The sequence below is a fragment of the Zophobas morio genome, unplaced genomic scaffold, assembly GCF_036711695.1.
Source record: "Zophobas morio isolate AGI-343-1 ecotype UQ-CSIRO unplaced genomic scaffold, CSIRO_AGI_Zmor_V1 ptg000028l, whole genome shotgun sequence".
Taxonomy (NCBI): domain Eukaryota; kingdom Metazoa; phylum Arthropoda; class Insecta; order Coleoptera; family Tenebrionidae; genus Zophobas; species Zophobas morio.
The window spans coordinates 3831066-3858027 of record NW_026972133.1 but is presented as its reverse complement, the minus strand read 5'-3'; the positions used below and the strand labels follow the sequence as shown (position 1 = coordinate 3858027).

The following is a 26962-nucleotide window of genomic DNA, read 5'->3' as shown; positions in this document are numbered from 1 at the left end:
GAGCGCATAAATGGAACAGCCGACGAACGGCTTTTGTTTTTCGTAAATATCTCTTTGTGCTTGGCGTGTTTGGAGTCGAAATGATCGGTGCGTCGCGTCGGAACGACATGTTTTTTTGACTTTAAAATGCGATACGTGTTTGCTCATTTTGCGTCCTTTTGATGATATTGACATTGAGTGTGTCGTCAAAAGAAGTAACGTTGGCGGTTTTACGTCCGACGTTTTAGATGGTGGCGGCGGTGCAGGCTTGATAAAGCTCCGAGATGGTGCACTCGATCTCCGGAGCGGATTGATTTTTCCGGAAACCCTATTAAAACCTAGAGATGGAGGATCCATCTTGTCGAGCCATTTCTCTAGTTGACTTCCCATGTCTGTAGTGGCTTCAGACAATAAATCTCGGTTCATTTTCCTCCGTTTATTAACGAGCGGCATTCGCTCTAAGCCCGGCGAAACATCCGCGAGCTCGCATATTAAACGAATCGCATTCAATTCTAATCCCCAAAAAGTAATTTTTCCCGTCTCGCTTATTTTTTCGGGCCGCGTTTAAAACATCAAGCGTATTATTTCGGTCCGGCGGTTCCTTATTACTCCGGGGTGTTTATTATATTTGTCAGTGGGGAGGTAACCGCAGATGAAGACCCAAAACTGCATACTTAGACATAAAGGCCTTGAAATATAAATTTCCCTCAGCGGAAATCAAGACGGAGACCGGGAGAACACATTTACAACAACAAAGAAAATTCCGTCGCGAGTAAAAAGATGAAATCTCGCTCCGTATATATTGTGCCCATAAAAATGACAGGTTTTTGGCCGAATATTCCCACAACGGCGTTCGCACGCGATCCGTATTATTCGACCCCGCGGGACGACGGGCTCACTCATTCGTCGGTCAAAGCACCGACGTTCTTACGATTCCATTTTTGACCGGAAACTCGGATAAATCATTCGTTTGTTGTTGTGTTTTTTTCTTGCAGGCTTCCTGAAAGCGAGCACTGACGAATTCACTTCGGGAAACTTCGGACTGGTCGACCAGATAGCTGCTCTGGTTTGGGTCAGGGATAATATAGAGGCTTTTGGCGGCGATCCCAACACTGTTACGTTGTTTGGACATGGAACGGGCGCGGTCTGTGCCAGCTTACTCATGCTCAGTTCGATGGTTTTGCAGGACAACAAAAGTAAGGAGAAGAACGGGGTGAAGGAGTGCGGCTCGCAAACACTTCGAACTCGTTAAAGTTTTTACTAACGAAGTCGTGATGAACTGCAAGCGAAAGTTCGCCCATTCAAAGCAATATCCGGTTATGGGGTCATCCGAAAGGGAAATATCGGAAACTCTCTAGCGCTGAGATAGAGCTAGGCTCGTTGAGACAAGAGACAAAGCAAGTCAGGTCATGTCAGGTTAAGTTGGGTCGTGTCAGGTCAGGTCAAGCTGGACTGACGTAGACCAGTTTTCAACGTCGTGAAGCGAAAAAGATGTAATTGAAAATGGACGGTATGCTGACGCCTCAAGTTATGAATTAGGTGCAGCTACAATACACAAGCTCAAGGAAAACGTAGGCAACCTGATAAACTAGTCTTTTCGGTTACATACTTACATGATGTGTCTTTCTTTTTCGCGTAAACCCCATAACGTACAGATAAATTAACATGGGTAGGACTTTGAATGCGACTATATTAAACGCCGAATTTTCACAGTTTACGCCACAACGGAATTTTTATTTGTATGCGGGTGAATGCTCACTCAAGTTTATTTTAGCGTGAACTTTTCAACACGACGATATATACAAACGTTTCACTGAATTTGATAAATTCCGATCATACATCTGGCGTAATGCGAGAACATGAAAGTGAATAAAAAATTTACTGCCCCCATATATTTTGCTCGCAACATACTGTATACAATAATAAAACCCATATCAGTCTGTTAAAAGAAAATAAATGTTGAAACGAAATTCATGATATGGATTGCTTGATTTATTCGCATTGTTGTAGTTTTCAAATGAGCGTGTATGCCGACCACAGATAGGTTTGATGACGTTATTAACGTAACCACTGTTTTTAACACAAAAACCTGTTTAGCTCTCGGTAGTGTATTTTATGTTGCTGATAAATCCGGTGGTTACGATTACTGCAAATTATTCCCTGAGGATAAAATCTGACTAGGAGCTAGTGGTTTTTGAACTATTGTTTATTCTACAATTGCGATCAATTAAATTTCGTTTGATAATTGCGGAAATGATAAGTTTTAGATTTGGTAAGCTTTCCATTTTGTTCTATCAATAGAACAGTAAAATAGTACAGACAAGTCGTAAACAACAAATATGTAGAGCAACAATCAATCTGATGAAAATACGGAATGAACGTCCACAATAGATGTTGCGCTGAAATATTGGCTCCACGTTTCCTGCCATGCTAAAAATATACAAAAAAACTTCGAATAAATGGGAATTAAATGATCACCGGTGATATATCTCTAAATGTAGATAGAATTTTAGCGAAATATGTATTTATATGCCAGATTTTTTTCCAAACCGTGAAAAACAGCGTAATTTCCGTTCTCTGCGGAAATGCCATTTTTCCTCGAGTAATATCTAACTAATAATTTGGAATTCAGTCGACCTAAGAGTGTTTAATTTCATTTTTATTGGCTATTCGTTCAACAACGTCAATTAGCCTTCAGTCGGACTGCCCGTGGAACTATTACAAACTTTTAACCATCTGGAGCGTTAAAAACCCTGAGTTTGTCTGTGCAATCCTGTCGAATTTTTGAAGTAATTTTAACAACTTTCACGTTTCAACACAACTTTCCTAAAATAACGTTACATTTTTTTATTGTCCGCTCTTGCCCCCAGCCCACTTTCAGCGCGTGATCCTCATGAGCGGCTCCGCCCTCTCCGACTGGGCCCTCGTCAGCAACCCCCTGCACGTGAGCTACCAAGTGGCCCAAACTCTGAACTGCCAGATGCACGACAATTTCGGCGCTTGCCTCCGCAAGAAGCGTCTCGACGATATACTCAGCGCCGCGACGCTGCCCTCCTACCGCACCCGTTTCGGCCCCGCCATCGACCACCAGGTCATCCCCAACGACCCCAAGAAGCTCATGACGACCTATAACGATATGTTCCGGAGGTAACGGAATTGATCAGACGAAGTGCATCGAGCATCAATAATTCGTGTATGTTATTTCCCCAGGTTCGAGATGATGTTCGGCGTGACCGAACTGGAAAGCCTCCACCTGCTCCCAGCCGATGCACTCAAGTTTGGCATGCTCGAGCGGGATCGCGATGACGAACTGAGGCGCTATCTCAGGTCGCGGTGCGAGATGAAGCCCGAGCTGTGCGTGACGCGGACGCTGGCCGAGTACACGAATTCGGAGTTCACGATGGACGAAGGGTACGAGAGGTACTCGGGCAAGGAGCCGGACAGGGCGTCGCTGGCGAGGGACGCGCTGCTGGACATCCTGTCGGACGCCCGGACCGTGGCGCCGATGGTGCAGATGGGAAAGTACCACTCGGAGCTGAACAAGGGGTCGTACTTTTACGTGTTCACGCACAAGACGCTGTCGAGGGAGTACGTCGTAAGTTGAACGAGTCGGTGCAGCGCAAGCGAAGTGCGGTGACGTTTAATGTGCAAGTAAATCCGATGCAATCTATTAGATTTTCCTTCTGGCGGCGAATTACTTGATTCACTTTTCAATCTGCGATAAATTTCCGGGCCTCCAGCCCTGGATAAAATTCCGTTCTATCCCCAGCGAGTAGTATGTATTGGCTAAGGACGTTACCTTTCCCAGGTGTCGCATTATCTATCCTAGCGCTCATTGCAAACTCCTATGCCCATTCTTAAATGACTGCGCCGTAATCCATGCTCTTTACGATTCTAATAAAGACGGCGAGTTTAATGGCGCGTAAATTCGTTTTAAAACTCGACTTACTAAATTAAAATTATTTTGATCGCTGTAAGGGCATCTTTTACGGGACCGTCAAATTAACAAATCATACCGTTTCGCGTCGACGTTGACCCGTTTCGCTCTCATTATTTTATGCAAGCCTGGATGGGCGACGGCACCAAGGATCGAGCGAAAAATAGCGTCGTAATTGCGGCAGATGGCGAGAATTGTGTCAAGAAATGAGGAAAGGAGCATTCAATTAGTATTGTTACAGCGATTGGCGCGTTCCGGAATTAAAATTTTGGTCCGCGGGCTAACTACTCCCGGGACGTTAATCAAACTACATTTAAATTTATAAGGACGAGGACCCGAAGAGAGTATGGATGGAGCGAATTTTAAAGGATCTTGGTGTCCCCAGGTGTTTTATTTTTGAAAGAATTTGAAATAATCTTGAGGACTCGAATGTTTCTATCTTCTTTTTTAAGAACGTGAACGAACTCCAAAGGCTCTTGGTGTTTTATTTTTGAAAGATTGTTAGGGACCTTTGTATCTATTTTAGACCCTGAAAGAATTGTGGAAATCCCCGGTGTTTTGTTTTAGAAAGAATCTGAAAAAATCTTGGAGGTTCCCGGTGCTTTATTTTAGAAAAGTCTTGGCAGCCGGTCCCCCGTGTTTTGTTTTAGAAAGAAACTGCAACAATCTTGACAGCCCCGGGTGTTTTGTTTACGAAAGAATTTGAAAGAATCTCGAGGGACAATTAATATTTTGTTTTAAGACAACAAAACGTGGTTCGTCTACTGAAAAATTAGAAGCGTTGGGAAAACGCGCCTTGGCGAATTAAAATTATTTTGATCGCTATTAAGGACAATCTTTAACTCGCCCGTTAAATTAACAAATCATATCGTTTAGCGTCGACGTTGACCCGTTTCGCTCTCATTATTTCATGCAAGCTTGAATGGGCGACGGCACCAAGAATGGCGCGAAAAAGAGCATCGTAATTACGGCAGATGGCGAGAATTATGTCAAGAAATGAAGTAAGGAGCATTTAATTAGTATTGTTAGAGCGATTGGCGCATTCCGAAATTAAAATTTTGGTCTGAGAGCTAACTACTCCCAGGGCGTTAATTAAACTAAATTTAAATTTATAAGAGTGTCGACCCTCGGAGAGTGTATCGGGTGGAGCCGAATGTGCAAGATCACGGCTACACCGGAGGAGTGCTTCCGAGCACGTTTACAAACAAGAATCGGTCCGTAAATACGCTGCTCGTTGCTTCCTACTGCAATAATTGGGTCTCCGCTGCATATAAATAGCGATCTATTTTGATGCTTCCAGAGAAACAAGACTTACACCGGGGAAGAGTTGCCATACGTATTCGGAGTTCCATTAGTCGGTTCTACGTATCACCAGTACACGGAAAGAGAGCGGCTCTTCGCTGAAGTCGTCATGACGTACTTCGCCAATTTTGCCCACACGGGGTAAGTGAAGTGGTTCGACAAAATCAGACGAAACACTAATTCGCGCAGAACGTTATCGAATTACGGCGCACTTACTCGCACAAAACTGATTCGATTTTTTTCCCATTGCAGTGACCCAAAAATGCCACGCAAGAGCGAATATTACACGTTGAACAGCAGCGAATGGATTAAATTCGACGTTGATTGGCGCCCGTTCGATTCGAACGAGCAGTGGTATTTACAATTAGGTAAAGTAAGCGTGCGAACGGTAGAATCGAGGACCGAACATGCGAAAGAAGAAAAGATAATTCACGCAATTGGTTATCAATTTGACAAATCTTTTTTCAACTGTGTATTTTCCAGGGATTCCGCCCCGCCGCTTGAATTATTACAGACACGAGCAAATGAAATTCTGGAACGAAATTATTCCGAACATCACTTCGAACAGCAGTACTTACGATTCTAAGCCGATGCAGACGCCGTCTTTCACGCCCCCGAAGAGTCAGCCGCCGTGGATCCTCACCCACCCGGTGGGGAAGTCGACGTATATAGATCGCTTCGAGAATTTCCACAAGCCGTACGTTCCACATCAAGGAGTCATTCGGATCACCGGCACCTCGGCTCCCGACAACATGATGGGAAACGTGGTTTATGGTACGGTCGTGAACTCGCCCGGAAACGTGCCTTCCAAAGAACCAGAAAGCAAGGGGCTTTCGTCGACCGTGACCGTCGCGGTATGCTCAGTCATCCTCCTTTTCAACCTCTGTCTGCTCGTGGTTTTGTATCTGACGTGTCAAAGGAAACGGAAGATGAGGAACGCCGTTCAGAAGAACGACGAAGCACCGTCGGGCGTGGACGAACCGAACGAAGATAAACTACTCAACGGTTGCAACATAATGAAAATCGTGAGTAAGTCGGAAAGGAGTGACGATACCTACGAAGCGGTCAAGTCCAGCAGGAGCGGAAGGTTCAAAATACCGAGACAAATGTCCAACAGCACGATAGACGCTCATACCAAAGTGAGGGACTGGATAACCAACGAGATCGTGTACAAGTATAGTCCCAGATTCTTGAGACGACCCCGACATAGCAACGATAGCAAATCCCAAGAAACGAAAGCCCACACGAGTCCGACCAACGATAATAATTCGACGTTGGGGCGAAGCCCCACGAGACCGGTCAGCCCGAACGAACCCCAGAAGAATCCTCGTCCTCCTTTATTAAAGTCGTCTAGTATCCCCGTTCAGAAGAACAAACACCCGGAGAAAGTTTCGATTGCCATCGATGCGACTCCTTCAGGACGTGGTCCTAGCGTGCTCGCTCAACAACCAATCGAACTCACTAAATCTTTGGATCGCCCCAATTTTGACGCACCGTTACGTCGCTCGTTCACTATGGAGGACTTTTCCTTGATTCAAGCCACCACTAATAAGCAAGAGTTGCGCAAAAGCACGACTAGTATCAATTTGAAGTTTCCTCCACACGAAGCCCAGATCATTCGCATCGACCATTCTCATTCGAAGTCTGACCCAGTTCAAGATTTCAACAACACTAAAAGACTAAAGACGTTTGATCCTAATTCTGACGTTAGTGTGACGTGCCGTGACGAAGAAGCCGATAAAATCCCGTTGACTCCGGAGGAATCCTTGATGACCATCAAGAGAAGGAATTTTCCGAAGGTGCTTCCGGATTACCCGTCGAGAGAAGCTTTGGCAAAGAAACGTCGTTCCATGCCGGTTGCCAATCACATGTTCTCGCCTATTCCAGAGATGCCGGGGCGATTCCAGCCCAGTTCTCCCACTCATAAGACTTTTGGCAAACTGCCACCTGCACCTCCGTTGAGGACTACGTCAACGTTAACGAGAAAACCCACCGGGCAACCTCCGGTTTGCCAGTCGGCGCCGATGTTAGTCCAAGAACCTCCACCTTCCCCAGAACCGGAACTTACTTGCAACAACTTGTACGTCGGGCCGTTGATTCCCAGACTCAACAAAACTGAGTTGAGTTCGTCGGAGAGTTCCAAATTGAATACGCAACCGATTTATGACAAGTTGAGACCGAAGGGTGGTGGTGAGAAAGGAGGGGGTAAAGGTGTGGCTAGAACCATTATAACCACGGATCCGTATCAACCCATTAAGAAAGTAGAACCTAAGGTTATTATCAAGCCTACCATGGCGAGGAATTTGAGTGACCCCAAAAAGCACATACCTAGGGTGAACCTTAATGAGAGTTTCTCCGAAGAGGAGACAAAGAGGTTGTTGAAACCAACTCAGATACCTACACTGATGAAAGGTAAGGAAGGTTCTAGTTCGTCGTCGACGCCGTCGGACGAGTCCGACACAGGAACCGTCGTGAAAAGGATGTGACTTAAGTAAGTTGTAGCCCACTCACATATGTTAAGCAGTATTTTGTAATATAGCATTTAATGTGTTCGCCATTTTTGTATGTGCATAATTAAAAAAAAAACTGTAAGGGGTTTTGTTTTTTTTTCTTTTTTTCTATCAGTGCGAGTTCGAAGCGGTTTCGCGTTGGAAATGAGCGACGAAAAGTTTGAAAAGGTGGGAGATTTAGGGATCTTGTGGGGGTGTTAGACGCGAGCTTCCGCGTCATGATTTCTGATTATTTGCATTCATTTGTGTTGATTATTTTTCATTCTTTGGTCGGAAGGCGCATTTTCAATCTACTCAGACTCGGCTCCTCTTCATATGTATACATCGTAGACGATCCAACAAGAAGGTACACATTCGGTCGGAATTTTAAAGCGATCGGTGGCATTCTAGAGAGGACAAGACCCCCGGCTGATATCTCGAAAATAACATTTCGAACAGTCGCGTAAACGGTATGTACGTAGGTTTTCACGAGATTCGATCGGTTGATTTCCATACATATTGGTTTCTGATATAGGACGTCTCTACATTGAGTAAAAGGGGAAAGTAGCAAATAAAATAAAAGTCCCTCTGTTGGCTGCTTCCAATTTACGCCTTTTTTGTCATTCGTGTTTACCGTTTCATGGGAAATCGACTCTACCAACATACGTCCTACCTGCGCCTTTTACGTTGATGATGTGATCACGACACTAATGGACAAAAGGAAATCTAATTACCGACACCATTACGCACGCACATTTGCATAAAAGCTGGCCGAAATGAAGGTAGACGCGGACGTGGACGTTTCGAATTTTTTCGCATGGCGGAGAGACGAGTACTCGGGGGCATTTCAGGCACGCACTTCCGGCGGCCGAAGCTTGCCGGCATTTTTTGTGAAAAAATGGCTCGGTTCAAGGGTGAACTCTCGACAAATCTCTGCTTTTACATTACACGATAATCCCCCGAACGCGCAATAGGGAGCGGTCCGAGCCCAAGAGGACCCTTTGATGGCTACGAACGGCTCCGATAGGAATTCCGAGAGGCAGAGAAGTAATCTCGTTCTGTCACTGCGTTCTTTTTTAAAATTTACTGAGCGTTTCATTAAGAAAAAGTAGAATTTTATTGTCGCAACAGGTCAATCTGCGCTGCAAAGCTCGGACACAATCGAAGTCGGAATCGACAATTCATCGAGAGCGCGCTGGAAACCGTCGATTCTTACGGCGTTTCACTGTAGTAGGTGAATTTAACGATAAAACGTCGTTTCGGTTTTTGCTTTTTGTGTCCAAGTCGAGATTGGGGGAAACTTTGCACTTACCTTGAAATCGTCAAGGGACATGTTCCGGCTTATCGGTCGTTAAATTTCCGCCGGGTCTCGGCCCTTTACTTAGCGATAAAATATTTTGTTCGTCGACTCATTAATTGACACGATGGGACGGGGGAAAAATATTAAATTTAGGAATAAAGCCAGCAGTTTCAGTTGCAGAGCCAACAACACGAGACGAACCTAAATCCAATATTAACATAGAATTAAATCGGAAGACGGTAAATTTGCTTTGCAAATTTACAGATAAAAGGCGTGATCTTGGAAATAATGGAATATTCATAAGTGAATACGACACGCATTTTTAGTAATTAATCTTTATTAATAATTAATGTGTCACATTATTTAAAACATCTTTTAACAAGCCTTTGAAACGTGGAGAGTCGTCGTCACTCTGGCACGGTTCTCGGACAGTTAGTTCCAAAATTCACCGAAAAAGTTGGTTATATGTTTGCTTGTTGGTTGTATATACAATGTCTAAAAATCGCTGATTGTTTAATTACCTAGATTAGACTAAGATAAAGTTTTTTCGTTGAAATTTGAAACGGAGCTACACTTTTTTGTTTTATATACATTATTACGTAGATTGTCCACTTGGTTTAACACTCTTCCAGTCTGCAGAGGAAAAACAACTTCGGCGCACATAATCAAAAGTTTTTGGCACAGGTCATCATCATCATATGGAGTACAAAATTACTAGTGTTGGCAGTAATCCGTTTAACTTTTGGGGAAATTTTTAAATATTCAAGCTCATCAGTGTTTCGGAAGATCGGAAGGCTTCGATTAATGATAACGGTAGTAGAATACTGATACTGACGACGGTACGAAACCTGAATCGTTGAAAAATCTTCTGTTCACAAGCAATCGACAACTTAAACTAATGATAGAGATATTCGTTTCGTCTTCAACATGATATAGCTTCAAGAGATAACAGGATAACATGAAGGGATTTGTATACGATTCCATCAGTGGCATAACGGGTATCCGATAGCTTTTATAAATTCGCGAAAGAAGAATTGTCCGTTATTAGTTTTGGGTCCCCGATTTCACGATTGCGCGAAAATTTCGAACCCAAAACCGACAAGGGACGATTCCTCCTCGCAAAAGTGATTTCGAACAAACTTTAAATTTAGCCCTCTTATAAACTTAGACGAATTGAGTTACGCCGCCGAATTTTCAACATTCGATTTATTTATTCATTCCACAAGGCGCGACCATCTTGTCGGAATGAAAAAATAAAGCGCCTCCAAACAAGAAGAAACTTTTATTCGCTCTCTCCCAACGCAATAGACTCTGGAAACAATCGAAAAATAGTATTGTACACTTATACACATAAACATCCATAATAAACTTCGTTATCATTATGTACAGCTCATTAGGAATGAGGCCAGAATAGGCCCGGTGTGGCGTCGTTCAGAGTCCGGACGAATCGCGAAGCACTTGGTTATCACACGCGCATCTCACTCATCGCCGCCTGCGGTACCCTCATGCTCCCCTTGTTGGGGCCGGTGTTATGGTGCGAGGCCAGCAGGGGCTGGCTCTCGGGCGGGCTCTTGGTCCGGGGCGGCGGCGGCGGTCTCGGCACGTTCATCGGCATCGTGGCGTTGCCGTTCGGCGGCTGCACCAGCCCCTGCTGCTGCATCTCGGCGATGACGCACGCGGTGTTGTTCATGAGGGTCGCGTTCTTCGGCAGCGTCATGCAGCCGGGGTTGTAGTTCTGGACGACGCCGTGCATCGACGCGTTCTTCGGCAGCGTCATGCAGTTCTGCATCATGACGTTGGGGCTGGGCGGCGGCGCCTTCAGCTGGTTCGACAGCTGCATGTTGCTGGGGCACAAGTGCTGCTTGCTGATCTCGTGCTGGGTGTTGGCGGCGAGGATCATGGCGGACGTGTCCTGCTCGACGTCCACGATCACGTTGGCGCTCTGGGAGTGGCCCATGTGGTAGTGGCCGTGCTTGGAGATGGTCTCGAAGGTGGCCTGGTTGCGGCTCTGCTGCTGTTGGAGTGACTTGACCTTAAACACAAACAATAGAGCGATGGTACGGCGAACCCAGTTTTCTGGGGTATTTGAAAAAGAGAATGAAAAATGCGATTTTTTTTGTCGGACGTAACCGTCTTACAATTACCTCCATCCGCGTTTTGTCCCGCTGGTAGTAGACCCCTGCGAAAATGAGCACGTTGAGGATGAGGAGCGAGCACCCTATGGCTATTGTGACACTGAGGGCGGTGCTGTAGGCGGCGTAGCCCGCCGCCTCCAGGCTGGCGAGGGTGTCTGTCGACGTGTTCTGGTTTGAGTAGGTCTGGTGGTTGAAATTGCCCGAGGAAACGACGTTGACGCACGTCGTTACGATGGTGTCCATCGTCGTCGGCGTGTCTAAGCTCGTAAGGCTCGAGTTGGGTCGTCGACGGAATAACTCCATAGTGGGGTCGTAATAACTGACTCGAGATAAGGGATCCGGGCGCACGGCTCCGTCGTATAAGTCGGCGTTATTGTGATTCCTGAAGAGATTGTGTCTGGCCACTACGTCTTCCATTCCGGCGCGGTGGAGTTCCGGGATTAGCCGGAGCCATACGCTTAATTGATGGGCGCGAAAATGATTCTTCATGCGAGGTTTCATCCCTGAAAAGATATTACAAGTTAATCCGGCATGAAAAATACTTTCCGGAATAGTGGAACCGTAGTAAGCGCGGAAATGGGCTAGATGTCTTTGCTGCTTTCAGCAAATATACGAATCTCTTTAAGAATTCAAGGCGGACCCCAAGAGTGTAGAATTTCTTTAGATTAACGTATTCCTGAAAATGACACAACCCCTGATCTTCGTCTTCCTTATGGACAGATAGCCGTTATCACATTTGGGAATCGTGGACCTTTCAAGCCGCATTTAGACTGCGACAACAATTCCGAGAAGAATTGTCCTTTTACCATGACCAGATCCTTAACACGAAAGATTTCACAAACATCCCATCGGTTGTGATTTTTAATTTTTCATGTTACGAAAATGAAAAAAACACGACTTAATTTACTGCAAACTCAGTCAACAAGCAGAAACTTTTAACTAATTACTCCTTATTTCGTGTTTATTTAAGAAAGAAGTTCACCGAGCGTTTTTTAACTGGGAATAAACTTCGCTCTTTGGTTACTTCAAAGTTTCAAATATGCATTACAAAAGCAAACGAACTAAAACGATCATAAAGGGTGTAATCGCGGAACTACGGTGGAAAAAGAAAACACTAAGCGGTTTACATGAATAAGGAAAAGTATGACCAAAAAAAAGTAAAGACGATCGGTAGAATGCAAATTGTAAAAGAACATTTACTTCTACAAAGTGTTCTCTGTACGGGTTACTTAATCTTCTTGCCATACCGGATGAGAAAATTCAATTATCCCGGTTGTATTAACAAAGCTGCAACTACTTAGTATCGAGAAGTCTATATAGTTGCGGCTACAACTAAAACGGGCAAATAATGATAGCAAATTAGTGAATCAAAATCGTTTCAACTCCGACCCATTTGTTTTCATTAGTCGAATTTGAGCATATTACGTCGGCCAAACGCAGCAAGCAAGTTGATCTTTTAGTGTACAACTTTACATATACAAATTTGAAACACTGCCTCGGATGCCACGTTGGAAAATTCAATTACATGACAGGAATTGCGTTACGACTGACGAATAAATTAGATAACCGTTAATACGACCGGCGACACATACATTCCGTTAAATATTTCGATTCGCTCGGTATGTATTTGATTTATGCTCAATATTGTTTCGCTTATGCGCCCTTTTCGCATGGTCTCGAACTTAATAAAAAAGACTTTATGCGATAAACAAATAACTTTTTTATTTGCCTGCAGCGACTTGTAAATTGGGGTGTATGTTGCTAAATCGTTCATCGTTCCGGGAAAATAATACGCCTCGGTAGGAATATTTCATTGTCTTATGGAGTTCACCCTCTTCCGTACGAAAAAAATTGAATTTGCATACAAACTTTCTCGATTACGTTATGGTTTTTCGTCGACTGCTCTCGTATTTGTGTATAAGTTTTTATCAGCGGCAAACACCCGTAGGATCTGCAGCCGCAGTTGTACACCCAGCCGGAAAACTCCAGTCACTTCCCGTCGTTTGTAACCCTTATTCGCAAAATCGCGTTAGCACCTACGGATGACCTTCGATAGACAATAAAGCTGCCATATTTTAAACATTCGAAACGGTAACGAGATCTGGAGTATTTATGTAACTTACCGAAGGAGAGTTACGATAATAGAAAAAGAAAGCTCGTCGTTTTATTAGGTTCCTCGCTGGAAAGTTCTAAAAGCGGTGTTTATTATTAGTTCTGGACTTCAGCCGGTAAATATCAGCTCTACCTGGAGTATTATCTAGAGTAATTACCTCTGGCGAAGCATAACTGCTGTTTGCCGTATCACTCTGTGAGTTAATTTAGTGGCTGTGCAGGCAGACTGTTGCGGTTGCTAGCTGATGACCTCCCATACGGCCGGTGGAAGTGCGGTTTAGGTCCACGAGAGGCGAAACGAAGCGTTCTTTCGACTGTCGCTTCTTTCGCGTTTGTGCTTCATATCAATTAATTCAGCTTAGTCGGTAGAGATAGCGGCGGTGGTGGCGGCGACGGCGGCGGTGGTCTTGTGGCGGGCGGCGTGCGAGTGTCGTCGAGCGCATTTTAAATAGTAGATAAGTGCGGTATCTACGAGAGCCGAGGCATAACGAAGAGAAAAGACAGTGATGAAGAGAGATGGAACGTGGTTGATCCTCGGGGACGAGCAGATTTATAACCAGAGCGCGATCATTTCACTCGCATACATCTCGGATATCCTCAGACATTTGCACGAGTCACGTCAAGAAGAGCGGTAATTACCGGCGCAAGATGGCGCTGCTTCTTGTCATCATACATCATAAGCGGTACGAAAAGGAATTAAGTTACTGATAGGAAGCGAACCCTTTCCAAATTGGCCCCCGCCTTTAATTCAATATCGATCACGTGTCGCCGACAAATCTCAAATAATAATGTTTAGATCTCGTCTCTCAAGCACGAAATGAATAATTTCATATTCTTTCCGAGGGACACTCTCACGGCTGAATCCCAAGCAGGTCAATTTAATTTGGAGCGGCGATGCCGCCGTGAGCGTTATTTCTTTTCCTCTGCTACTCGAAAAATTACGTTAAAATTTCTCATCATCAACAAAGCTCGTTCGAGAGTTAGTCGCTGATTAGATTATTTCGGTTTAAGTCGTCTGAAAACTTGACCAATCTTAAGTTGAAAACGGAGTTTTTTCCATTTTTTTGTTGCTTTGGATTTAGTTCGTGATGGGAAACCGAGACAAAACGGGACGTGAGACTGCAACATTCCAACCTGTCACGGCATCACAGATGGCGGCACATGCGGCTATTCCTTAAATTGAAATTAGATAGACGCAAACTTTCCAACTTGATCGACAGTTGGTGCCGCTGAACCTGATTTGAAATTAAATCACGTCTAGTACACATGCAGGCAGGAATGAACCCTCCCTTACCCATTGTTTGCTTATTATTTCCACTAGCTCCTCCACGTAATGGGCTATTAGATTAATACCTCGATCCCCGGTTTGGTAACTAATTAACTCACAAAAATCCCGATCGAAATCAGATCTCTGAGGTCGGGGGAAATAAACCAGATTAAAACTTCCCGAAATATCAGCCTTGTCGGTGCTTTTACGCAAAGTCGTCGATGGTAATGCCGCAAATTGAGGTTTCGTTTGTTTGACCGGTGGCCCAAAACCCCCGGTCAAGGTCGCAAATTTTGACATTCGTTGCGTTGATGGACGCGGTCACACGTTGCCAGAATTCGAGCTACGGTCAATTTAGAGCAGGTCGGAGTTCGGGGATCACGTCCGTCTGTCTGGTAACCATAACGCGATTATCTGTGGCGATAGGTAAGCAATCCAGAGATAGATGGGGTGATAACGGGCATCTTCTTCCACTATAACTTCAAAGGGAGGCTAATGGCTAACAAATCAAGCGTGAAATGACGTCGTCCTTCTTCGTCTACCACTTATCAAAACCCTCTCGGGCGTTTAACGTATTCGTCTAAGCCCCATCCTCATGAATATTTCAAATCCCCGTTGTTAAGGAAAAAAAAATCAAGAAATTGAAAGTTACCTCACCTCGAAAATCTCCAAAGTGTTATTAACGCTGACCTCCGAATCGCTTTTTTCCCGTTCGAGAAAACAGATGACTTCCATTGTCACCTGAGACCTGTTCGGTCCATCAAATCTCCTCAATTAAACGAGGATCTTCGGAGGAACACGGCTTTAGAGCTTTGGTGGGAATCCCCCGTGCTTTAGCGTCCCCGTCTTTTCTTGAGCCGATTCTAGTTCATAAGTTTCTTGTGCCACGAACTTGGGTTCTACTAAACTTGTACTTAAAAATGAATCACGACTACACAAGCATCCTTAAGAACACATCGCGCTTCCAAAAACTTTTCACATAAGCTAAGTTCCCGGTTCCGAGAGCGGCGCTAGCATTTTCAGCTTTCGTTAGGCGCACGTAACAGCATTAAACGAATTAACTTCGGCCCGGAGAGTCTGAGCGAATAGCTTCATTTTAAATAGAGTCCAGAAAGCAAGTGCCCGCTCTGGCCAGCCGAAATAATTCTCGATCGGCCGAAAACCTTTACATTCTATTAGAGGGGAGATTCCGGGATTAGTGTTAAAAGCCTTTAAATAGTTTCGAACTCGCGTAGGCGCTACGCTGGAATACGCCACATTATATTAAAGATAACGGTCCGAAATGCCGCGAGCTTCTCAACAATAAAATAGATACAGAGGACGCGTTCTTATCTCGTTTTGAGTAAACACAGCGTCGGAACCAAATGCCGCCAACCACCGGTACAATATTTCATTCGATTCATGTCTAAGCTAAATATTGATTTGGTAGGTATGTACATGTAGCTTTTTACGTCGGAATACGCCTCCGGGCGAACAGGAAGAAGACGGATGTTCGAGAATTTGTTTCGTTTGTTTGGATATCATCACCGGATTACTGCATATACGGGGCGAGTAAACAAGCGAGGATCATCTTATTAAAAGCGACGCTGTTATTTTCACTTTTTCAATGTTGGATATGGATAGGAAAGTTCGAACAAGAGTTGAGCAAACTAAGAGCGTCTAAGCATCTTCTAACGAGCTAGCTAAAAGCGCCACTCTAGATAGCGCCATAAAATAATGTCGAACGAGTACTGCGAGGAAAGTAACTAGATGCACCGGAATGCTCACCAGACGACACCTACTTCGAGGTACTAAAAGCAGTGGAATGCCGCGTCAGACACACCTCAGGAGTTAAAACAATCACTTCCGACACAATTAAGCGGATTGCATCGCAGGAATGTTCCACCGAAGGAACAAACACTAGTGTCGAACTTCCGCTGTAAATAATTGCCGTAGCAGAGGTCAATGGTATGAAATTCCCACTCGTCCGAAAGCTTTTAGCCGCGGTGAGTGCGCTTAATGTATTTTTAACATGCACTCAGTCTCGTGTCCTTCCCAAACCGGTCCGCCGTACAATTTACGGCAACACCTGACGATTCTTCTTCCGAACAGACACCCCGAATTTTGGTTCTACTTAAACTCCCGACCCGTATTGTTTAGACGTGGCTGAGGAGTCGCAGCGGACGCAATCAACGAAGTTACGAGCTTGGAGGGCAGTACTGCGTACGTCTCGGTCATCCATCAGGCGGGGGAAAAACATATCACGATGTAACTTTTGAAAATTTTAACATAACAATAAATTTCAACAAGATTATGTACCGAATGATGTTCCTAAATCCTCGAAAGACTGGTTTACTAATGAGAATTTAAAACTGTTGACGTGGCCAGCAAAAATTACTGATCTCAATCCTATTGAATATGCATGGGGTAACATTGTTTATTATTCTGAAGGTTTGGACTAACTTGGGCAATATTTTACGTAAGTTGTTACTTTTATGTAACCATATTCAGAGTCGAGACCCAAATATGATCGTGATGATTTTGGTCCCTCGTCTGATGCATAACGTTGTCAAGCCTCCACCGTCGTTATGCATCGTCTGCCGGTCCTTAATGTCCGTCTATTTCGCTAAATTTTCTTCATGAATTCCAGCTGCAGTCGATGCATAAAGTACGCCCGGAGATTGCATCCATCATACTCGTCTGGATTATAAAACAAGTCCTCTTCCACCACATTTCATGGTAATTTTAAAAATCTATTTCCAAAAGGCCGTACTTCATATGGATGGAGTGAAGTGTCTCGAACGTTCGGACATCAATATTCAAAGTTTGTCCTGGGCGAGATCATTTATTATATGTCTAGGAGCGCCGTCTTCTCCCTTAACTGCAGCCAATTTAAACGGCCCGAAGACGATTATACAGCTCGCCTACCGAAATCCTATCTCGATTTTCTGATTTGTTAAGCCCCCGTTCCGCCACCCCGCGGTGCCCCTTAATTATTCATGATGGTCGGCTGAGCAGAATTTTAAAAAATAAATCCACTGCGGGGATGCCGCGAATGCTAAACTAATGGAATCGGCCGAACGAACGAACGGTGGCGTTTCCACTATTGGCAACAACATTTAATTAAACATAACGTAACGGCTCGTAAAACCTGAAACTATGCAGTCGAATAACGCCAGTCCCGTTCTTCAATTACGACTGTCGTACGCTGCAAAGCCCTAAATCTACAGTCCTTACCTATCTCGAGATACTTTTGATGGACAGAATCGTATTCATCCCAGACAATGGAGCGGAATCTATTGCGTTCCCTGGAGGCGGCGAGCACCGGTTCTTGTTTATGCTGCTCGTTCGGGTTGCTGCAATGAAAAGGCCAATAAGATTTATGCGACGCAACTAAAAAAAATACAATTTGCCGATGGTTCGTCGAAATAAAGCCCGAGAACAATAATCACATATCGTATTTATACCCGCCATAACGGCCCGCTTGATGCGCCGACGAAATAAGGAGCGAGCTTCTATCAGAGGCTTCATTTAACACCACGTAGCGAGAAAATTGGGAAAGATACCATCAAAGGTGCAAACACGTGAAGGTGGTTTTGCGTGTTTTAATTAAGGCCGTTTAAGAAAGCGCGCGTCGCAGCCCTCTAATTAATCTGTTTCCACGTAAATTTGCTGCTGAGCAACTCAGACGTCGCTTATAATGAACCGATCCGGACGTTTGATGTGTGTCATTTAATTAAATTTTGCACCAGCTTCGAACTTGTTCGATTTGGAGGGAATTGTTTTACGGTTCCGGATGGGGTTTTGTTGCGACATGTGTAGCGTTCGCCATATTAATAAATCAATCAACTGATGCGGGTTTGACCACTTTATAAATTAATATTTCCACGCGGGATTTGCACGAAAGACAACAATGGAAACAGATGAAGCGGATTGGAGTTTTTGTTCCTAATTCTATCATTTGCTGGGATAGCGGGGAATCGATGGCAGAAGAGCGACGTGCCGGATATACAACAGATAAACTACTTATAACGGCAATATTCGATATTTCTATTCACGGGAGCGGCGGTAATTGGAATTTAGTACAGATGTCGCCAACGACCTTTAACAAAACGTAAAGATAAGCACGAATGCTGTTCCGTAAAACGAACATTAACATCAAGCACCACGGAATGACAATTAAATAAGGATCTGTCAAGAGGGCTTCAAATGACCAAATCTGCGTTAAACACTTTGGATATCGCTAAAAGCATCTTTTGGATTCCCCATCCGACAGAAACATCGATTTTCAGCTGACTTCTTGTTCTAGATATCAAAACGGTGAAATACGTGAGATTTTCATTGTTCTCTTGGGAAGTCCACCGAAATTGCTTTTTACTTCCATTACGGCACCTATATCTTAAACATCGCAGAAATCTCGTTAAACAATATACTGCATCTCAGAACACGTCCTTTCTCAACGTATTAATGGTCTCAAATTTCGTTGACGACGCAGGTCGGAGCGTACTTTCGGAGTTTAGAATTTCTTAGATAATTCTTCATGTGCGCAAATCCTCGCAACACGTCGTAACGCAAACGGCGGCCATACGCGAAGTAAACTTGAGCAGCATCCAAGCAGACAACTTAATGAAAATATATCTCAATCCCGACAGACATGAGCGCTGACCTCTTCATCGGAGGTCGTAGAGGTGATTGCCTCGCAAGAAACTGCTCGGTCGAGACAAATATTCCCGTTTTCGAGCGAGAAGTCTACTAAAAATTAATTAAAAAAAGACAAACAACGAACATCTTTAGGATCATCGTCGTTTAGTTCGTCAGTATCAGTGGCAATGCCGTCTGGTAGAACGGATATTGGCTGTTGTTCGGGAGCGCTTCGTATCTCTTCTCCCTCGCATTTTGAAATGGCATAATATATAGCGCGCGTCTTATAATCAGGAATTTCGTAAAATGTTTGATTTAGGGTAAGCCGGGCGAAGCTTAAAGAGAGCATTAGAGTGCACGTGCTTCGGTGTTTGGATTCGGCGACGGCAACGCCGATGTTTGTAAACATTCGACGCCTGTTTATGTTTGTCCTTGGTATGAAGTTTCCTTTCAGATGGTGTATTCCTAAGGATTTCTTATCCATATCGCGACAACAAAGGCGGAATTTCCTCCAAGTCACGTCCTTTGCATAAAAAGCGTATTCACCTCACCTAAATAAGATCAAGATGGAAAATATTTGCAGACATTATCCGCAATTTCAAGTTTGTTCGTTTCGATATGTCGAAAATGAGGAACTTGTCGAGGGTCGTCGCATTCTGCGAGGAGTTAGTAGCGATCCGTCACGAGGTGAAAGGAAAGGATAAAATTCTCCCTTTCATTATGTTGTTGGAGCTTTAATGAGAACAGTGTTGTGAGTGAAAGGGTTTCAGATGAAGGTTTTAATGTCGAAATGGGATCGCCCATTTGTAACGCTATAGCAGAATTGTACATGACGCGTTAGCGCCGTAACGTCGAATAGAAATGGCGCAGCGTTTACACGGAGCCCGAACAAGTCGGGGTGTATTATTAAAATTTATTTACTTATAAATAACGAAGATGATCCTGTAAATCCGGCATTACCACCGCCGTGCCCGACCTTCCGACACATCACTCAGAATAGCACATCAAGTCGAAAGGGATCCCGGGACCTTCGTTCTATGCGAATGCAGATCGTCGATGGGAGGAAGTTTAATTAATATCAAATTACAGATGAACCGAGATCATAAAGTCGGTCTTAATTAATTAACTAGTGGGATGAGATAATTACTGGCAGGTTTATCGAGGTTCCCCAAAGGATCGGGGCGCGCGTTATTCCTTCTCGTCGGCATTACCTGAGAAAACCTTAAATTAGCATTTAAAATCTCCCAGATGCGTAAATATAAATTAAATTCATATTTTATAAGCAGGCCGGATTAAAAGGGCGCCCCCTCGTATGCAAATCGCGCAGATACATTTCGCAATTTGGATTTTCTCCTTAAAAGACAAATTCATGTCGGTGGGAGGCGGCGGGGGCGGCTGGGGCTACACTTGGCACCGCTTCCAATTTGCTTTCGCATTGTTCGGGTCCTCGTCTTGCAGCTAGCTCTGTCCGATGCTAATTTCGGACGTAAGCGGCTAAACCGACGCGGACAGCGCCATCTTTGCGAGGAGACACTCGCACAAATGGCGGTTTAAGGTTGTCGGAAGAATCGAGCCTAATCTGGCTAAGTGTGCTGGTTACGCTGGCGCTGGAATAGACGCAAATTGAACGCCAAGGATTACGGGGATCAAAGTCGCCGATTTCGACGTGTTCTTACCGATTTACAATGACGTAGCTTGTAATGGCATAGCTAATACTCAAACTTGAGCGTAACACTTCCATGCAATGGAGCATTACGTGTTCTTCTTCCGAATAAATCCGATCGATGCGAACGCAAAAACAGACCGACCCTCAATTATCTGTCGGTAATCCCGCAAAAACAAGAGTAAAGAGATTATTTCAAAACTCATAAATTTCGCTACACCTCGGCTAATAAATCAGACGAAATTATAAGCGATACGGGGGATGATGAATGTGTGCTGCTCGATTTGTAGTTTTTACAATTATTACGGACAAAAGGAAGAGTTTAATCGATTCGACTACGGATTATCTTCGAAACTGCTGAACGATGCGATTTGAATGCGGGCCCTCGTCCCCTCGTACCACTTACCCGGTTCTGGCAAAGTTGGCGATGTAGATGATGACGGCTTCCGCCAACGCCAACTCCGATCTAGTGTAGTTCTTCGGAAAATGATTGAAGCCGTCCACTAAAGGCGCACCAAAGATGTACGGAAGCTCTTCTCCGTGGACGGTCCCCATGCGCTAAGACAAAAACAAAACACAACTTTTAGTCTTTAAACCGCTCGATAGGTGGCGTCAACGTATGCTCTTCACGTTCGATCGTCGACACAGTTACTACATAATAGGAAGTGTGGAATTGTGCAGATCTTGTGAATTATAAACGGGAAATGAATTTTAAACGAGACGAGTCGCTTCTTTTCTTCAGACAGGAAGGCAAAAATAAATAATTGAGTGCCCAGGGGTATTTTTTAGCTGCGACTTCCATTTTTACTACGTGGTGTGCATCAGGCTTTAGACTTGGACCGATGACAAAGCCGATTACGTTCATAAGCTCGTCGTTGCTTGTCTTTTCTAAAAAAAAAAAAAATTAAAAACGACGCGCTGGCCGTTTGTCAGTTGTGACACGTGAAAACTGGGGTCTTAATTTTTTTGGTAATTTTCCAGAAAATGAATTCATTAAGGGTTAAAATGAAGCGGCGGCGGGTTCGGTGAATTATTCATGAATTATAATTTAGTGACAATAACAATTAATTTTATTTGGAACGGCTTTAAGGTTTTTCTTTTAAAAATTAAGGGGGCGGTTATCCACCTTCAGCTTCCAATTCTTTGTCATGCAAAACCTTTGAAATACTGATACCGATATAAACGACTGACTGTTCATTGTTTTATACGAAAGCGAAAAGCGAAAAAATCCAGATGGAATTTTCATCTGTTTACTTAAGAGTTCCCTAATTAAAAATTCCGAAAGTGGTGCGTCAATTAATCGGGTCAACATCGTCGTCGTTTATTTTTGCCCGAAACGGTAATAACATCTTCGATTACGGAAACGGGTGCGACTTCCGGGGCGCGATCATTTGCATAAAAAATTATCTAATTACCCTACATCGCTAATTAAAAAAGATCAGTAGAAAATTGGTTTTCCGGTCGACCTCCCTAATAAATAGTGAATAAAACTCAATTAAACTAACCAACTCCCGCATAATTGGACGCGGGTTAAATTTTGTAATTCTATCCGGTAACGCAATCCCGTCGGGATTGATTAACAATTCCCAACTAATAATACCATTAAAACCCCAGCACTTTGTAGATATCCGGAAAGACAACACCGATTAAAAAGAAAAGAAGTTCGATGATATCGGTTCGGTGCTTGCACCGGATTAAATCGATTTTGTTTCTGTTTGGTTTACATCGAGCACGTGCCATAACCAGCCGCAATGTGACGTGACGTCACAACGAGGCATTTTTCCATTTCTACGTGGAAAATTACGCATAATTTGGAGCAGGTGTCGTGGTAATGGACAGATGAGACATTGCGGCTCGAGTCACGTCTTGCAGCATGTGTGCTGGGTGTTGGTGGCTTAATGGGGTATGTGCATGCCGAGGATTAATGGAGGATCTGAATGGGAAAAGGCCAATATAAGGAAAATGTTGTACAAAGTGGCTGGAATACGATCAGAAATACTAAAACCATCTTTGTCGCGAGAACACTGCAAAAACGTAGGCGCTGAAATGTGATGCCATAACACTTTGCCGTGACACTTTTAGTCGTATTACACGAAATGAATTTCTGCGCTTGGTGAGCTCGGGTTGCATTTATGTCTGGCGCGAAAGACGCAATCGCGAAAATTGTTACCCGGATTTCGAATCTAGTTATGCATAATATCCTATATAATTAGCATTGTGCAACATGAGGTTACGATGTGCAGCGACTGACTCTGGTGCTCCGAATTTCCTCGAAAATCTGTCAACACGTTGTTATTATGCAGCTCCGGAATAAGCTCGAAGCTAAACACCGGAAGTGAAGATACTCATATTGGGAAGCTATTTCGGTTATCACCTTCGGGGTAATGGAGCGGCAAGGAGACACCGTTTCTATCAAAAACCAACCCGCGATCTCGACGCAGCATCTCTTGTGTTTCGGATTTGCGGTTTCTACAATTCCTTTCGTTTGTAATGTTTACTGAACTGCTCCTTATGATAGCTTAATGAGAAAATTCTTTGGCACCGGATCTGTAATTAGACTTGTTTGAAATTCATTACAGATCGGGATAAGTATTCGGAGAGCAATCCGCTTCTGGAGAAAAGGAAAAATAAGACATAATTTAACGTAAAGCCGCAAAACTTTTTAATTGAGCTTTTGCACAAGATGTCGCCAGGGATTGTGCATCAAAATCTCATAAACTCATCTGGCACGAAAGTTACAGCTGTTGTAGATTTACGCCGTCTCGCAAACAACACGAATTGTTAGGAACTCCGGGCACGACTTCGTGAAGGATACATTTTTTCAGATCAACAGATTTCTACTGGACGTCAAATTTGATCATTTCTTAGCTGCTGGGAAGTCGTGGAGGAAATAAACACACTTGCGAAAATCTTTCCTAAAGAATGTGATACGTTCGCTAAAGACCGGAACGAACAGTTTTGGACTATTACGTTTATGTCCGCAACTGCTTCCCAAGGTAGTAAATACGACTGTAATCTTACATCCAGTAATAAATGGCGAATCTTAATGTATAATGTATGCGTCATTCAACGGTAATTGTAATGTTCTCTACGCTATATTGGACAGCTGAAATCTTTGCCCTCGATGCCAGATGCACGAGCAATCAATCCTCTTCTCGAGTTTACGAAGCGAAATGACGAAATTTATACGAATAAGAATGATGCCTATCAATTCAGCTCAAAATATTCCTCGCATCTTGTTGGCTGTAACAGGTTTAAAATATTCGTATTTAACACAACCTTGTTGGCTTGTGCCGGTACGGCGGTTTTCAGGTAGATTTTAACTGAGGTGCTAAAATACTAATCTTAAAATAATAATAGTGGAACATTGTCCATTACCACTATCACTTGCCACCTAAGTAGGTTAACCAGAGTCTCTCCATTTTCTAAAGCTGTTTTCGATCAGATCAAACTACAATTTTGAAGCACCACAACGCTTGTTTTCAAAAATTGCATAAAATTTTGAAACCCAACAACAAAAACTTGAATGATTCCTACGCTGCCCTACCTGCGGATAGTCCCCGTCCTTGGTCTGGTAGTCGAACACGTAGAAGAACGTCTTGGACCCCGACGGCTCCTGCCCCGGCTGCGGCGGTTTGGCACTCAGCAAGTCCCCCGTCTGCACCAGCGGCGCCACGAACTGCGCGTCACTCAACGCCGCCACTGCCGCGTCTCTCGTGTTAATCGGATGCTGCACCGTCCTCTCCCAGTCCGTGTACTCGTTCACCACCGTAAAGAAAATTTCACTTAAATGATACGTATACGCGTTTCTAACGTAAGTCCTAATGATCTTGTCCCTGCGCTCCCCCTCGAAGCCCGCCTGGATGTCCGCCGCCGAGAACCGCCACAGTGCCTCGCTCGTCACGACCCCGAACAGCAGATCGTACGGGTTGCTTCCCCTCGGCGTCAGCGTCGCCTCGCTCCTCTTCATGTTGGCGTTCACCGGGCCCACGAAACTCTGCAGGTCCGACGGCTTGAAGTACGTGACGAGCTCCTTCGCGAAATCGGCCTTGATGACGACGCCGTCGACGCTGGGCCCGAACGCGCTGAGGTACGCCGGAGGCGCCACGTCGGCCTGCAGCAGCTCTGAGAGGGCGGTGTCGCGCAGGCAGTCGACGATGGCCTCGTGGTCCTTGCCCACGTCCTCGGGGATCGTGCAATTGACTTCGCGGGCCAGCTTCACGGCGTAGTTGACGGGGTCCTCCACGAGGGCCCAGGAAGACAGGGCGGAGCCGGAGAGGAGGATGGCTCGGTGGAACAACCCGGGCATCACGGTAGGCGAGATCATGAGGAAGTTGATGCAGGCCGCCCCGGAGCCGTGACCCGCTAAGGTCACGTTGTCGGGGTCGCCGCCGAAGAGGGCGATGTTCTGCTGGATCCAGTGGAGGGCGGCGATCTGGTCCATTAGCCCGTAGTTGGCAACGCGGGCTTTTAGGTGAGGGGCGGGGTTGGCGTTTAAAAAACCTGAAGAGGGAGGGTCAAGCCGCGTCTGGATTGTGTGGAAGGGCTTACCTAAGATTCCTAACCTATAATTTAGAGTAACTACCACGAGGTCCGCATACGCTGCTAACACACTTCCGTCGTAGGGGTTCCCCGAGTTCCACTCGAAGGATTCGCCATGTATGTAGACTATCACAGGATGACGAGCTTCACTGGAGGATACTGGAAAAACACAGAACATTGTTGTTTAGAGCTAGTTCACTATGGGAAACAAATCAAATCGTGAAGTAGAATTGCTTGTAGGAACATGAGTAACGAGTGGAGAAGACAGCGAAAATATAAGGAAGATTAGTTACACCTTAAAAAGAAACCAAATAATCTTTTCATAAAGTTGAGCCTTTTTACTGTAAATCTGGGAAAACGTGGGCGTAAGAATAGATAACTTGGCAGAGCGAGATTATTTTGGAGACGTACAACCTATATTGAAGCTAACAATAACTTTAATCTCTCGATGTAAGATCGAAAATGAAATCAGTAAAAGGCCATCGGATTGAATTTTCTGCTGCAATAGAAATCATACGAGATTCTTTGTATCCGCAAGTGCATTCGCTCCCTTTGTTCTTGGGAAAAGATCTGCGGCGCAATTGCAATCGATGAAACGCCAAGATAAAAGAAAATTAAAAGCAATTTCCTTAAATCTAGAGAAAATTGAGTGTCGTAAACTTTACTACATAAAAATACGAAATATGTTTATAAAAGTCTCAAGATGTTCGCGAAATGGAACCATCTCGAATAATACCGAAAACGATCCAGGCGAATTGCGTGCAGTAATGTGCTAACGCGTACCTCCTATAAAAGTAACACTGAATTATACGTTTTTCGCGACGAAACCACCAAGACCACCCACGATGAAAAATCCATAAAACCGCCTCCAACACTCGTCGCTCTTTTGTATGTCCCACGGCGAAAGTATTTAATTACCGAATGCTCGCCCTTAAATTGCCCGGAATTAATGCGTGCGGTACAAATGAACAAAAAGGGTTAATTCTTAATAACCAGGTGGCGGCGGATGACACGCTTTGCGCCTTTTCAATCGAATTAAGGCCTTTCGGCCCGACGAGATTTCCAGTTTGTTTAAAGGTAATAAAACTCTGTCACGAATCCAACGGTATTCTTGGAGGAATCGTTTATAATTTACATGGAATTAGAAAATGTTGAGTTAAGGTTGTTGAGTGTCGGCTTTACTGTAACTGAAACGTCGTTTCTGTGATGAAGTGTCGTGTCGTTTAAGAAAAACGAGGTCTTTAACACCAAAGATTTATTTCTCATTTAACAACAACCCTTTAACCATATCTGAAATGTCTTCGTGACGAAGATTAGAATGTCATCAAGATAAATAGAAAACGAGCTCACTCATCCTAGTACTGCTTGGATAAAGCAGGACTAAGAACGAAATGCATTTTTTCAACCATCTTAGAGATTTTTTGTCAAGGTTTTCTGATTAGGTTCTAGATGAAGCAAACAGACGCGTGCTAGGAATAGTGACTTTAGCTACGAAATCAAATTGAATTTCTCTTTGGCACGGGAACACTGGAACGTTATAAATCAAAAGCGTTTCTTACAGGAATCGCTTATTATTCAGGGGAAATTACAAAATGTTGTGTCAAGTTTATGTTAAG

The 26962-nt window shown here is 44.2% G+C and overlaps 2 protein-coding genes across 3 annotated transcripts in view; one reads left to right on the top strand and one right to left on the bottom strand.

The window, feature by feature from the left end:
- LOC135136943 (neuroligin-4, X-linked-like) overlaps positions 1–7810 on the top strand; it is a 41917-nt gene extending 34107 nt beyond the window's left edge. Inside the window, exons 4-9 of the mRNA XM_064066440.1 lie at positions 975–1175; positions 2850–3126; positions 3190–3574; positions 5217–5359; positions 5471–5586; positions 5702–7810. Coding sequence (XP_063922510.1) covers positions 975–1175; positions 2850–3126; positions 3190–3574; positions 5217–5359; positions 5471–5586; positions 5702–7704 — 3125 coding nt within the window. The 3' untranslated portion in view covers positions 7705–7810. The remainder of the gene's footprint in view (positions 1–974; positions 1176–2849; positions 3127–3189; positions 3575–5216; positions 5360–5470; positions 5587–5701) is intronic.
- A 1516-nt stretch (positions 7811–9326) lies between these two features.
- Positions 9327–26962, bottom strand: part of LOC135137074 (neuroligin-4, Y-linked-like) — a 169030-nt gene continuing 151394 nt past the window's right edge. For both annotated transcript variants that reach the window (XM_064066613.1, XM_064066614.1), the window contains 6 exons: positions 25356–25505; positions 24352–25307; positions 21211–21362; positions 17738–17856; positions 11152–11645; positions 9327–11039 (listed from right to left, as the gene is read on the bottom strand). In XM_064066613.1, coding sequence (XP_063922683.1) covers positions 10473–11039; positions 11152–11645; positions 17738–17856; positions 21211–21362; positions 24352–25307; positions 25356–25505 — 2438 coding nt within the window. In that variant the 3' untranslated portion in view covers positions 9327–10472. The remainder of the gene's footprint in view (positions 11040–11151; positions 11646–17737; positions 17857–21210; positions 21363–24351; positions 25308–25355; positions 25506–26962) is intronic.